Here is a 14953-nt window from a genome sequence, read left to right on the forward strand (position 1 = left end):
GCGCACGGCGCGGAGCTCCAGTCTCCAGACTCCAGCCTATAGTCACTCAGCGAGATTACACTCCTCGGTGAGAGACCGACACCTTGGCAGTCGAATCACCGGCCCAACACTCTCCAACAGGGCTCCAGGATAGTCGCCCAACCATTCTTCGATCAAGCTTTCCCATGCTCGCTTTGTCGACCGCCCAAGGACCTCGGTGCGTCCAGCAGCCTAATTGCACGTCCCTTTCCGACACGCGACTGCTTCACCGACCTTCTCTTATTGCTAATCACAGACCAGCGACCAGCGACCCAATGTTGCCCAAACGCAGCAGGGTGCATGCCTTCTGTCCGGCTTCCGGAACCGGAACCTAGAATAACTGTCAGTCACGGTCATCCCCGGGAGCTTCTTTTGGCCAGTGCCGTGGCCAACGTGATCATTGTTGATCGTATTCCGAAAGAAACCATCTACTGGGAAAACACGTCGTCTACGTCTTGCTTGAGTCACACACCAGGTGACACCAGAAAGCCCGCCCGGTACACGTACTGGTCTCGAGTAGCATCGCCACTGCGATGTGTCGGGACCCTTACGAATAGAGGCGCCGCCTCCCATGCGCCAGTGCCAAGTTGAAATGCAGCACAAGCTGCAGATGAGACACATACACGTAGGGCAGCTGCAAGCTAACAGCTGCGTCGCCCACGGGAACTTGGCGTGGATGTCCTAGTCGCCATGTGTTCGCTTGAAATCCATCTGCCAGCACTTTCTCGTTGAACAGCGTCATAAGCCATGCATCGCATTCTACTGCGCAGGTCGCACTGTCGCACACCTAGGTATTACTGTTAGCCTCAAATCACACCTCCAACCGCGACGCGAGGCGCAAATCGAACCGAGCTTCTCCATACGACGTGATACGGATTCATGGACTATGGAGTATGGACACACGCACTGCCCCGCTGGGCAGCAGACATCCTCGCTAAGTCCGTCCATCTTGAATCCTTGATACACATCGGCCCTTTCCAGAGGTTCGTTGCTTGTCATTACGCCGCACTCCCAGCCAAGCGAAACGGTCTACCTGCGCCAATCATGGGCCCGCCGATCAGGTCGCGGTGCTGGATACACCTTCCACGATAGGCACTCGATCATGCACCCCGGCGCTGTCCCGCGTGATGCTCATGATCCGCACCTTTAACGAGGCACAACTCGTATATCCTCGACAATCGGACAAACAAATTCTCTCAAAGCTGTCTATCTCAGGGGCCGCTTCAAAGTTCAGCCCAATTCCCAGGCTCCTGGGGCACTCGCTGCCCAGCATGCCGCAAGCGCGCCGTCGCAAAAAGTGTCCCAGCGCACGGGTCACCGGGGGTCGAATGTAGTCTTCCGTCGCCGGCCGGTTTGTCCTTGCAAGAACGCTCATTAACATGGTAAGCCTCACCTTGGCTACTCGACTAGGTCATGCTATGATCCTGCTGCCTGGTTTGCTTCCTCTCATCTCCCGGACAAGCCGCAGATTTCAAGCGGGATCCGGAAGCATCCACGCGGCGAAGCGGGCGTTCACGCGCAAAGTCTAGCTGCAACTTCCGTCACCGATATCCAACACCGAGACCACAAAGCTACACTACAAACTTTCCTGATCAATAAGGCCGCGGTATGATCTCATTTTCCAACATGCCAGGTAATAAGCTATCAGTTATTGGCCACCCAAGCCCGGCAAAGAGGCAGCGGTGTGTCCAGCGTCGGGGTAAAGGGAAACCCCTATCGGTCGGTCCATTCACCATCCTAATTCTCAGACATGGCCATGCGACTGAGCGCACCCGGCGGAACGGTTCCCCGTATTCACCATCCCAGTGACATCAGCCGTGAAGTGGTCTTCTACCGGTGTCCCGTTCGGGGTTCTGCGAATTTGTGTCCGTTCCTGTCTTCGGCCCTATTTCACCGAAGTCTGCGATTCCTATGGTCTCGTAGCAACTCGGAACTCGTAACTCGCCATTTATCCAGAAGAGTCGGTGATTCACTCGGAGTTCCCGCAGATTGGAACAGACGTTGGGTTGTGTGATACATACTTCTCATGGATCTATCGCAGAGGGTTCGCCACACACACCAGCAAGAACCGATCATCGTCCCGTGTCTCAGCGTTTGATGGTTTTTCCCTGATAATTCCGATGATTTCTCCAACCTTACCTTTTTGGAGACCGACGTCCAGCTCTCGCCAACCTTCTTGCTTGCCCATATTAGTGACCGATTCGTTTTTTCCCGTCCGTTCAGTCCGCGGGCCGGGCCAGCCCGGCTTACACACGGCGGTGATGGCGACGATCTTCCTCAATGTGGCATGTCGGTTACATGCCTAGGGATGTCAGCAGCCATGGATCATGGTAGCGTTCCCGACGGTTATTACAACGGCTTTTGGAGCTAACATATCTCGCGCTCCCACAAGTTTGAAGAGCGACTTCTGCATGCCCAGGATTAGCGCAGCCAAACGGTTGATGGGGCCATACATTATTGCTCTTCTGTTGCACTCTCGCTTCCTGTGGTGCGCCTATCCAAACAGACTAACACACTCATCTTTGACTCATGGGAATCGAAAGGTAATAGATAGATGTCAGCATCGGACTGTCCCGTTGTACTCGGCCCGGGGTGCGGCGCCATAGCTTGAGGCCGAGGTGAGGGTGCGGGACACACCGGTACTTTTGCTGGCCTTTTGAATCGCCAGCCTATGATTTCGGTGCCCTGGTCAGACGCAGACGTACACATACGGACTCGTAGGTGGGAATGTAGCAACCGAGGACACCTCGGATCCTTGGGATCCCATCGTTCCAAGGAACCATTGCCGCTAAGGTCGATCTCGGTTCTGCGTTTCTGCCGTTTGGGAAAATGCAGCACTGTTCTGCAACGTTTCCCTCCTCTGGATTAATGTCATGGATGCAATCATGCATCCCACTTTTCGGCAGATTTGTTGGTCCCCCACGCCATTTCGGGGGCGTCCGAAGGGCGGGTTCCCGTCCCCCGCAGAGGAGACCAGGCTTACCGCTTACCACGGTTTCGGGACGGCGATATCAAATAAATCTCCATGGTGAGAGATAGCGCTAACGATGAGGCGATAGCATCGTGGAATGGCGATGACCAATGTGTTTTCAACGTGATTGTTTATCGAGTTTGGTACATCCCCACGCAGCCCTGGTTAAGTACCTTAATGTTTGGTGGGTGGCGTGGTTAGGTGGGTAGATGGTTTGTCCTTCCTTTTCAGCTCAGCTTGGTGTCCTTGGAATCTTTGATAAGATATTCTATGTGATCGTGGTAGTGGTTTGCCTTTCTTTGGTTTTAGGTTTATGAGAGGTGAGTGCAAAAACGCCAGCTGAGTGAGGCGAGGCACTTCCGCTCAAAGAAGTAGCTTTTTTTTCTCCCCCTTGTGCCGTTTTGCTATTGCTACCCTGCTCTTACAAGTCTCCGTCTTTCAAGTCTTGTGACTCGTCCTCCAACCCCGGGCATTACCAATCATCCGGTGAGAGAACATGATGATGATGCTAGGTATCCATGTCTTGTAACTCGGAGTGACTGGACAACGAGTCGGACGGGGGTTTTCTTCTCACCTCATTACTAGCGAGGCAAAGAGGCGGCACGGGGGATTGACGATGTGACCTTGCTGAAAAGACGTGGTCGTATCGATTCTTCAGCAGTGAGACGACCATATTATTTGATTTGATTTGATTTGATTTGGCTTAATATAATGTGGTTGGTAAAAAGTCCTTGCCTAAGAGGCTGTGCAAAGACTTTTTTTTGGGAGTTGTAAGGCGGCAAAGCTTTTTCTTTTCTTTTTCTCACATCATCTTTTGGGGGTTTCGGTATTTCTGATGCGACGATGACGTTCTTCCGTTGTGTATCGGAGGAGGTGAGAGTTGTATGCATACAGGCAGCAAGCAGTCTTACGTCCCAGCGTGTGCGGGTGTGGTTTTTCTCGTCATCACGTGAATATGAGTTGGATTGGCTAATGTCTTTTGGTGAGGTTTGCGTGACTTTTACTAGATCGTGGGCGAGGATAATTTCTGACCATAGAGCTAGAGAACCTGGATTGGAATTACATGCTCTGCGTAAGGTAGTCTTAACGTGTTTATTGATGGTTGTCAAATCCAAGTTGATGAGAAACCTTCAGAATAGGATAGATGACTGGCTTACGCATTTCAGTCCAATCTCCCATGGCTTCAAGCAACCGTAGGAAGCCAGCTATCCTCAACTCCATACCCTACTCCCGAACATGAGCATCAAGAACTTTTCAATCCTTCCTCAACCTCTTGGTGCGGCCGTCGCTGTGTAGTCGTGGGCTGCAGCGCGATGGAGCGGATCCCAAACTGTTTTAACCTCGCGGCAATGACATTGGCCGTAGACGCGAAGCTGGTGATGCTGTCTTCTCTTATGGTGATGTGTGCGGTTGCGAGGCTCGTTGTCTGGTCTAGTTGCCAGACAAGTAGGTTCGAAACTTCTTGGACACCGGGGACCTGGAAACAGCTTGTCAGTCTTCTTTCACCCCCCTCTCTCTCTTTTTGTTTTTTCCAAAAAATCACCTCCTCCACATCCGCATTGCCTATGGCGTACGGTCAGGTACATGAATTCTCTTCCCGACTTATTCATGATTGTTTGGGTATAAGGCGGTAAGGTAAGGTACACCACGATATCGAAAGTAAACTACTTTACCTTTAGCATCTCTCCCTGAACGAAATTAACATCAAGTTGCGCAGGAGCGCTTTCCATCAGGATCTGGCCCGCGCGCCGGCAGAGAGGCCCAGCGGAGAGCATGATTGTCAGGGCGATGAAGACACCGACGCCCGGATCGGCGTAGAAGCGGTTGGGAGAAGGGGATTTCCAGACGATGAGGGCGGCGATTATGACGGAGAGGTTGTTTAGGGCGTCGGTTAGGACGTGGAGGAGGACGCCTAGCATGTTGAGGTCGCGGGTGTAGGTGTGTTGCTTGGCAGATGCTGGTAGTGCCGGTATTGGAGTGTTGGAGGGGGAGGGAGGGTCTCTAGACTCTTCGTCGGGATGTCTTGTTTCTTGGGTGTGGTGATGGTGATGGGTTTCTGAGTCTTTGGTGTTAGAGTTGGTATACACAGCTTGTTTGAAGATCTTGCTCACCGTGGAGGAAACTTAGGACTATGACGTTGAGCCCGAGGCCTATGCAGCCCATGATCAGAACCAGTACTGGGTCGTCGACATCTGTAGATAGTTGTCAACAATTTTGAGCTCGTTTCAATCGTTTGGCCGAGGGCCAAGCCCATCGGGACTGGCGGGTAAGAAAGGCCCAAGACTCACGCGGAAGTTGAGTGAATCTCTCAATGGCTTGAAGGAGGATGCTGACACCCAACGCAAGCAGAAACACACCGTTGAAGAAGGCTCCCATCACCTGGGCGCGTTTCCAGCCAAAGGGTAGGGATTTAGGTGGAGGGGTTTTCCTCTCCGAGACCTTTTTTTGGTACATCAGTATTTAGTCCAGGTATGTTTTGCTTAGGTCTGAGAAGAAGGCCATTGAAGTTTGGACAAGGAAACCTTACAATCACTGCCATTAAGGCGACGGCGAACCCTATTAGGTCGTTCATCTAGATCGTTTTGTCAGATACACGGCACCAATCACATAAACACAGTTGGGAGATTGGGTTTGGTTGCTATACATAGTGAAAGGCGTCTGCTACTAGAGCAAGAGACTTTGTGCGGTACCCGATGACCAGCTCTGCGACGAAGAAGCCGCCAGATATCGCGATTGTGGCAACTAGGCGCTGCTTTTTGTTGAGCTTGAATCGAGACATGTTTTTTTCGGGCTTTCCGACGTCCGAGGGAAGGTATCGTGGAACTCCCACAAATATTTGACTTGAAATTCAATAAAAGCAATAGAAAGGGAGAACGAGTCAACACCTGTAAGAGGAGCGACGTTTTGAACCGCTCTTTAGTTGAAATCTATTTGTTTCTACCAACGAAAGAGGGCTTTCGACAGCGGTCGTACAGCTACAAGGACCGACGGATGAGAATCTCGTACAGTCGGGTCATTTCCTCAAGACTCAGGACGTACAGACACGAGACTGATGTGTCCGTTCCGGGCCGGGCTGGTACATACACACACGGGAAGGAAAAGGAAGCATGGAAGTTGTTTTCTGTTCTTCAAACAAAGTTTGGGGCTGATGACTCGTAGGTTTCTAGGCATTACGCAGCTTCGCTCACTCATCCTGGAATCATAGACTCTGGAATAGGTTTATGGAGAACTTTTAAAGGAAGGTGAGCACGATTCAAGTTTGGTTGTTGGCCAAGTGGTTATCGATTCGGATAGCTGCGTTGTCACTGTGCGATGCGCCTCCTCAGCGGGAACAAAAGGGGATCGGAGTGTTTGCTTTGGCATAGTTGAAGGTGTCACATCTTGGTTGTCTTTTGCTCCCAGAGTAAGGGCTTCATTGGATGCCTGGATGGTGTTGCGTTGACGTGGCTGGTTGCTTTGGTACGAGAGCTTGTGGTGGTGAACCGGAAGGAGGTTAGTATTACCCCGAGTTATGAGGCGGCGAGGTCACGGAATTAGAGTTAAGGAGTCAAAGTGGAAGCAGTTTCTTGTTTTCTTGACTTAGATCAACACGCATGTCAACTTTGAGTCTCCGGCGAGGATTGTCAGAGCAATTGGCATCTATTTCATAGAGAGGATTGGATGCAATATGTTTGGCTTCAGACAGAGACGAATTCCCTTCAAAAGGAACGTGTTTTGCTGTGCAACTAAGACGATGACAGGTCCCGGGTCTCAGATTGGATGCACTCAATTGAGACCAGATGAGACCCTGGGAGATGCGAGCATCAAGAACCTGGGGATTGTCTAAGCCAAAAACGACAGGCGGTGTGGCGTAGTGAGAGCTCGGCGCCACAATTCTGCCGTCGCGACGGAGCTGCACCTTGTGACGATGCCACTACGGTCCGTCAAGGAGCCTCAACTACAGCCGATTGAAGCCATTCGCAAGGTTCACAATCCCATTAACACCAAAATATACGAATAGATTCGGTGTAATTGAACGCAAGCAACGAAATGCCACTGCGAAACCTCCACACAGGCCACCGTTGACGAGCCCCTCCCTCGTCGCGCAACAAGCAGCCATCTCCCACCTCCCCCCACTAACACCATCACCACTACGAACGCTCTGCTCCCACGATGCCTCGCAATGCCGGCGCGGCACCCTCCCTGCGCAAGGGACCCAACTGGTCCTCTCACCTCCGCCAGTTCAGCCGAAGTAGCCTCGAACCGCCCTCCGCGACATCGTCTGTCGACTCGCCCCGATCCCCCGATACCGTCTCCAGTGCCTCAACCATCCGCGGCGACAACTCGTCCAGCTCCGTGAAACAGCGCCGTCTCGAGAGAAGGTGCACCGTCGGCGTCAACGAGGGATACTCGCGCGACGAGGTGCTCCTGAGCCCGGAGGTGATCAAGGGCGATGTCAGACCCGGGAGCCTCGTGGCCATCACCGTGATTAAGACCGAGGGCGATAAGACTGCGACAAAGGACCATGCGACGGCACGCGGAGGGAATCCTGCGAGCAACGCCGGCGCGGGAGCGGGACAGGGCGATGCGGCGCCCGAGGGAGCGACGCTGGGGAAAAAGTACTTTTGCGTCGCGAAGGAGATGTCCAAGGAGCTCAAGAGCCGCCTGCCCAACGTCGACATCTACGTTGTCAAGCATATAGCAGATGCCTTTGGCATGAAGAAGGGAACGCAGGTACTCTTGACGCCGGTGGATGCTGATAACCCCGCGACGGCCGCCTCACACGTCGAGCTTTCTTTCAAGGACCAGTACCTCTCGCGATCCGACATGTGGCGCCTGGCGATCGGCGAACTCACAGAAAGGACAGTCTACAAGGGCCAGTCGATACTGTTCATGGGCACGATAAAAGCGCAGGTCACGGCGGTATTCGTGGACGGACGAAAGACGCACTCGGCCTTCTTCACAAGGAACACCAGGCCGATTTTCCGAAGCGAGTCGGCGAGGTACGTGCTGTTCATCCAGATGGCGCGTGAGATGTGGGACTTCGACTCGGAGGGGTCCGGCGAGATCCTCTTCAACAAGGTCGTCAACGGATTCCTGCCGGCGCTGTTCAAGAAGTGGGCCAAGCTCAAGGCCAAGCACCTCGTGAGCATCGTGCTCTTCGCGAGGGTGGAATACGATACAGGTCTGACAACGGAACTGGCGAGCAGCACGCTGCACGGGGACTACTACACAGGCGTGCAAATATCAGGCGACCGCAGGCCGTACAAGGACTTTTACCGTGTCGTCGTTAGCGAGATGGCGAGCGGGGAGTGGACGACAATTCTCAATCAGCTGAAGCGCGAGTTCAACTTCTTCCGGCGGGACATTAGCTTGCACCACCAAAAGGCCAACAGCGCGTTCGTGCCGCTGGCCGAGGAGAACGGCGGCAAGGGCATCGCGTCCAACCGCGTCAAGGCCGAGTCGTCGCTGGCCATGTACGGCAACTTCCTCGAGGCCATCAACCTCGCCTCGTCCCAGTTCGCGCACGACTATGTGGACCGCGACCTTATGCGGACGGGCATCTCGATTGTCGTCATCAGCCCCGGGCCCGGCGTTTTCGAGGTTGAGTATGAGTCTCTGCGCCGGACCACAGAGGCCCTCGTCGGAAACGGCATCGGAATCGACCTCATCTGCGTGCCAAAGATGCCGCTCCACTCGGTCCCGCTGTTCCGCTATCGGAATCCGCAGACTTCGGAGGGCTCGCACGGCTTGTCGAGATCGAGGTCCGTACGGAGCCGCGAGAGTACGCCAAAACAGCAGGCCACGCCCATCATCGGCAGTTACCAGTCGGTGGCCGAGTCGCTGTCACCGACAAAGGGACTAGAGCTCGCCCACCGCATCGACAGGCTTGCGAACCCGCAGGATGAGTGGTCGTACGCGGTGCCCCAGTGGCTGCACGTCTCCTACTGGACAGGGACATCCGAAGAGGCGCTGTCGTATCAAGGCATCGCGCTCTCGGTGTCCGAGGACAAGGAGGGCCAGGAGAGCGAAGACTTTGCGATCCGCGCGAGGATGTATGATCTACAGATGCGCAGCGTACTCGAGACGAACGAGATCGAGACCACACCGCTGCAGGCAGACCCGCTGTTCCCTGTAACAACGACCGAGTCTAAGAGCTCACTGCGTTCGCGGCTCAGCGGCACGGATGAGATCGCCATGATACCCCTGAAGCGCCACCAGGACACGCTCGTGGACCATGTGTACGGGTTCCAAAAGTTCATGCCCGACAGGCTTGTGAAGCCCGGCGAGAAGTCGCTGTGGAAGCAGCTGCAGGAGTATGACGAGACCAGAGCGAGGTTGCCAAGGTCGCGGCGGCCCGCGCAAGCCAGGGCCTCGCGGGATCTAGAAGAGACGACGAGGCGGCAGCTGATGGAGGACGCGGGGCTATTCGGGACGTCGCTGCCCGAGAAGAAGATTGTGCCGAACCAGAGCCTTGCGGCCGTCACGGCCGGGCGCAAGTTATCAGTCAATATTGTGGATAGCGAAAAGGCCGAGATTGTGGCCGCTGCGAGGAAGGCTGCGAATCATCCCCCAGTGGCACCATCGGCGGGGGCGGCGGGGACGTCTTCTAACCAGACGTCGTCTTCTACTTCCTCATCGACGACCCCCGATTCTCACAGCGTGGCGGGCAAAATGTCTGTAGCATCGCCGTCCAAGCCTCCTAGGTTTATGCGGCAGATCAGCCTCGGCCTGCGGGGCTTCGGCATCGCGGCGCCCAAGGTGGTGGCGGCGGAGGCGAGCTTCGAGACGGTCAAGGCGTCGACGGAGCAGAGCGTAACGAGCCCCACGATGCCGCTTGTCATGTCGACGATGCCGCGCCCTTCGTCGCCGCAGGTCATCAAGCCAAGTATTTCGACGGCCATGTCCTCGTTCTCGCCGCAGCTGTTCCGGTCGGACTCGCGCGATACCCTCAAGGATCTGCCCTCGACGCCGAGCATTCCAATTAACATGAAGTCTTCTTCACGCCGGGGCGAGAGCTCGGTCGGCCAGCAGCATAGGTACGGCACCGTCCTGCCGTCGTCACTGGCGCGCAAGGACCATTTCCGGGAGGATCCCGACCAGAGGAACTCTCACGTGTTCAGAGCAGAGGAAGACAATCAGAAAATGTTCAATAGTAAGCTGCGCGCTGGTGCTATGCCCGAGTTACCGTCTACATTGTCGCCAATGACGGCCATCTCGCCCTGGCTCACGGTGCTGAACCCGTCGAACCCGGACAGGAACAAGGTGGATGATACCGTGCTCTACAGCCGGTGGCAGCATGTGTTCCCCCGGACTTCGGAGATGAAGGTCATGAAGTGGAAAGCCCTGTGCTGTCCGGCCGCTGTGCCGCTCACGACCGAGTACTTTCCTTCAAAATCACAGTTTGACACGGAGTACCAGAGACAGCCGTATGTCATTGCGCAGAACGCCGACGACGAGCTTACGGAGGAGCCGAAATCAAGAGAGGAGTTTCTGCGGGAGCTGATCAGCCTCCGTTTTTCGCAAGGCTTCCAAGTTGTTATCGGCCCGTCTGTCGCAAAAGCGTTTGGGCAGAAGCTGCTGCGGATCGCCGACATTTTCTCACGCGACCAGGCGATGGAAGACGGCACGAGCATCTTCCTTTCGGTGGGCAACACGATACACCAGCTTTCGTGTGTGAATGGCACAGAGGTGGAGGTGAATATTTACATACGCAAACCGGCCGAGTTGACGGTTGGGAACTCCCATTCCGGCCCGTTGTATAGGCCGGCGATCCGGACGTTGATGGAAAGCGGGTATCGGACGCAGGAGGTTGACATTTCCACACCGAAACCCGACAGAAACTGGAACTACATTGACTCGTATCTCGCTGGTCACCACGACGAGATGACGGAGAACCTGAGGTTCTGGAGGACGCGATTCGTGCTCATCCCCATGGTGTCACGGTCGTCGGCAGTGCCTAGGAACCAGGCCGGCGACAACGCCGAGGAGGTGCGCTTAGAGGGTATCAGACGGCTTTCATTGTCATGGCAAAAGTACCGGTACATCCCGCCGTTTGAGAGGAGGTACCAGACGGCCAAGTCGAAGCGCGATCCCAACCCCCTAGACATTGTGTACAAGACGGAAGACCCGTCCGTCGTCATCGCGGCCGAGCTCGACAACTTGCCCTTGGTGGAGGGCCTGGGCGAGAACCGCAAGGGACAGCTCATTACCAGCCGGGAGCACTTTCGTAAATCCAACCTCAACCTCTCGGCGCTGGCCGAAGCGATCCAGCAGCCTGTCGAGAACGGCGGCGTCAAGCTGCAGAACCGGCGGTGGCATCTGCGGCTGCACTACAACTGCTTCATCGGCTCCGACATGACGACGTGGCTCATGGACAACTTTGAGGACCTGGACAGCCGCGAGGAGGCGGAGCAGCTGGGCAATATGCTCATGGTCAAGACGTACGACCGGCCGTCGGACGACAAGAAGGACCGCGGCGGGCTGTTTGAGCACGTTGAGCGACGGCACGTATTTAGGGACGGGCAGTACTTTTACACCGTTGCTACCGAGTACGCCAAACCGCACCCGCCGGGCTGGTTCAACTCGCGTCGGGGCCGCGACGTCTCGGTGCCCTCGACGCCCATGTCGGAAAACGTCCCGCGCGACTCGCCGCGGCCGGGCATGATTTCCCGGCCGACGTCGATCAACGAGGAGAACTCGCCCATCTCGGGCGCCACCACGCCGACGGCGTACTCTGTCATGTTTAGCAACAAAAAAGTGCCCAAGGTCTGCCTCAGCAAAGTCATCAAATACGACGTGGACCACCGCAAGCGGTCGTACCGGCCCGAGCGCGTCGACCTACACTACGACCGTCTCCACAACCCGGACAACTGCTACCACATCCGCATCGACTGGATGAACGTGACGGCGAAGCTGATCGAGGACGTGGTTGAGGGCTGGGCGCGCGAGGCGGCGACGTACGGCCTGCGGCTGGTCGAGGTGCCCATCAAGGAAGCGTGCTCCATCACGGAGGTGAACCCCTTTAGGCGGCCTTACCTTATCAAGCTGTCCGTGCCGCCGCCGAGCCAGCAGCCGGTGACGTACTACGAGCCCAACTCATTCTCGCCGCAGACGGCGCCGGGGAAACACTTTTACCAAAAAGTGCTGATGCGGAAATTCGATTTCGTGCTCGACATGGAGGCGGCATCGAATTTCCCGCGCGACGTCGAGGTGAGGTACTCGTGGGGCCGGCCGGATTTCAAGTATTCGCAGTATATCCACCGGTCCGGGGTGCTGCTGGCGGAGATTACGGACGAGGGACACTTTCTTGTACTGGCCAACCGGCTCTTTAGTAATCGGGCTTGGACGGCGCGGGATAAGGAGCTCAAGGATATGAGGGAGGCGAATAGCAGCGCTGCCAGCGGCAGTGGTGGTGGTGGTGTTGGTGCGAATAATGTCGTTGAGCGCGGGGGTAGGATTATACCCGTGGGCTCGTACACGCCCTTTGGCATACCGGAGCCGACGCCGATGAGCAGTCCGATGGTGAAGCCCGTTTTCTATGCTGGGGGCGGCGCTGGTGGGTCGCCGGCGGTGAGGGCGTCGGACATGAGAGCGAGTTCCAGCGCATCTGGGGGACCTTCTGGCGGTGCGGCGACGACGACATCAGCGGCAAACACGACGGCCGCGGTGGACCCGATCCCGATCCTCACGGAGCTCGAGGCGTTTTGCAACGACGGACCGGGGCTGGAGGCATTTTACAAGGAGACGCTGGAGCGGGGCCCGCCGCAGGCCATGACTACGCCGGGAGCGATGAGGCCTACTGTCGTTGGGCTTGAGGCTGTGCCGGAGGCGAGTATACCAATGTTGGGGCTGCCGGCGGGTGTTCTGGGGGATTTGCATTCTGGCGGTGGTGGGCTTGGGTACGGAGGTGGAGTTGGTGGAGGTGGGCCGGAAGGGCTCCGGGGATTGCATATTGGTGGAGGGAGCCCGAGTCCCGGGCCGAGGAGCTTGATGAGTAGTCCGGCGGCGGGGATGCAGTTTTTGAGGAGGGCGAGTGTGCAGGATGGGCTTGGGTTGGGGGGTGGGGGGCCTAGGAGGGAGGTTAGGGAGAGGGAGAGGGAGTGATGTGATTGTGTGGATAGTGTATACTGGTGTGGATTTTCTTTTTCTGTGTAAATGATTATGAAGCTCATGAACATAGTACTAGCGTTGATACTGTGTGATCTTTCACAATATCTGTCTAGATTTGTCCAATTAGGGCCTTTGCACGTTCTCTTGCGCGACCATTATCATTCTTGAGAGGGTCTTCTGCCCTGGGCTCTCGTCTCACTTTCGGAAGTTGACTGCTATGCAATGGCTGTGCCAAATTGAACGGCCATCATGTGAGTCAAGTCATGCAAAGTAAGCGGAGGCCACCAGCCACCTTCTGCCCTCTTGATCTCTCCCCTGATGCTTTCTCCAATGACCCTTTCTTCAATAGTACGAATCACAGAGACTCTTGGACTGAAGACCGTCATGATTTTGAACTCTTCGCCCCTCGTGATATGATGAGCGATATTGCTACCGGATCAAGTGAGGACTGGTGTGGCCGGTTTACGCTGGTGATGTGTGGCTCAGCTGTACAGACCAAAAACCTGGGATCTGGCATATGCACTTCTGCGGGCGTTGCTGCGCCACATGAAGGCGTCTGGTCGGAGATTTACACAGTAGCCGCCGGCTCGGGTGGCGTCGACAAGGCGTCATGTGACTTTCCCGTCGGGATGCGGGAGGTGGCTTGTTGGCAACGCCAATTGACTTTCGGTACGTTCCAGGCGTACCTTACCCCAGCCACACACCACTTCCCGTACCGGTTCCGTACCGAGGTGTGGCTTTATAGGGGGCGGGCTGTGTGAAGTTTAATTGCAATGCCGGGGCATTTTCCTTTGTGGGCGCGTACGAAGTAACAATTCGAATCGCGAATCGGTCAAGATTACGGATACAGAAGCAAAGAGTGGAAGATGCCGGAGGAAGGCGGTGGGCGCATAGTAAAGCACATACTCCCAAAGACTCGGATAGGTTTGGGATTGGGGGGGATGGGATCTACCTTGGTCTGGAACCCGTCATTCTTGGTGTGGGTGGGCGAGAGTGCCTGAATGAGGCAAAAGGTTAAGTGGCAGCTGGTGGTCGAGCTGTCTAACTGTCTGTTCCACCCCTTGTCACGGATGGGGTATTGGGAAAGTATGAGGTGGTTTTACCTGATTCGAAGCGGGTGTTGCGGTCTCGACTGTCAGACAGTCCCGAGTCGACGGAGGGAGGTAGAAGAAAGAAAGAAAGAAAGGTGTGGCTGGCCCTGGGGAGCGATTTGAGTTGGTGGTGAGTGTAGGTGGCTGATGTCATTGTGCGCCCCACCCACCACACTCGAAGTCTCGAATGGATTTGACCTGACGATGATGCGACTCAACGAGTAATTCCATGTATGCAGGTGGACCTGGACCACTTTGTCTTGAACCCCATTCTAGTTCGATTCGAGAAATGTGCCAAATTGTACGAGAGACAAGAATTTCAGACTGATGAATTTGAAGAAGCAATGGCCAAGACGATGCGATCGACTGGTGACCGCCTTGGCAAGTCTTGTGTTCTGATGCTTGGCAAAAATGGGGCTTGGCAGAAGCTTGTTTTGGGCGCGCATTTGGTGCTGTCGTGTCTTGTTTTGCTGTGCAGGGTAGGATTGGAGGATTGGGGAGAGACTCGAGAGGCGTGGCGGCGGCTTGGCACGTCACCGGGGTTGTGACGACATCAACGACGTCCTGAAGATGTGTCTGGATGCTGTTTGGATGGTTTATTTGTGATGGCTCAATTGGACGGATTTCATCCGCAGGGGGTTTATTCGATGAAATGGCAATGAACACTGACGGTAGTGTACCTACCCTAAGGTAAACGGCAAGGGAAGTGGGAGAACTTGAAAAGGCACGGAGGAAAGGGGGACCGCAATTGGCAGGGACGAGACCCGTTGCCCCGCTTTAC

The 14953-nt window shown here is 55.5% G+C and overlaps 2 protein-coding genes across 2 annotated transcripts; one reads left to right on the plus strand and one right to left on the minus strand.

Annotated features, from left to right (window-relative positions):
• Window positions 1–4653: 4653 nt before the first annotated feature.
• Window positions 4654–5768, minus strand: N0V96_007040 (uncharacterized protein; the record flags this gene model as incomplete). Its single annotated transcript, XM_065757901.1, has 2 exons — window positions 4654–4935; window positions 5634–5768. The coding sequence occupies 2 exons, from the start codon at window positions 5766–5768 to the stop codon at window positions 4654–4656; spliced, it is 417 nt and encodes a 138-aa protein (XP_065613424.1).
• Window positions 5769–7141: 1373 nt separating this feature from the next.
• IML1 (vacuolar membrane-associated protein iml1) lies at window positions 7142–13075 on the plus strand (the record flags this gene model as incomplete). Its single annotated transcript, XM_065757902.1, has 1 exon — window positions 7142–13075. The coding sequence occupies one exon, from the start codon at window positions 7142–7144 to the stop codon at window positions 13073–13075; it is 5934 nt and encodes a 1977-aa protein (XP_065613425.1).
• Window positions 13076–14953: the final 1878 nt, after the last annotated feature.

This window comes from Colletotrichum fioriniae, assembly GCF_027942845.1.
Source record: "Colletotrichum fioriniae strain IMI 355084 chromosome Unknown scaffold_8, whole genome shotgun sequence".
NCBI lineage: Eukaryota > Fungi > Ascomycota > Sordariomycetes > Glomerellales > Glomerellaceae > Colletotrichum > Colletotrichum fioriniae.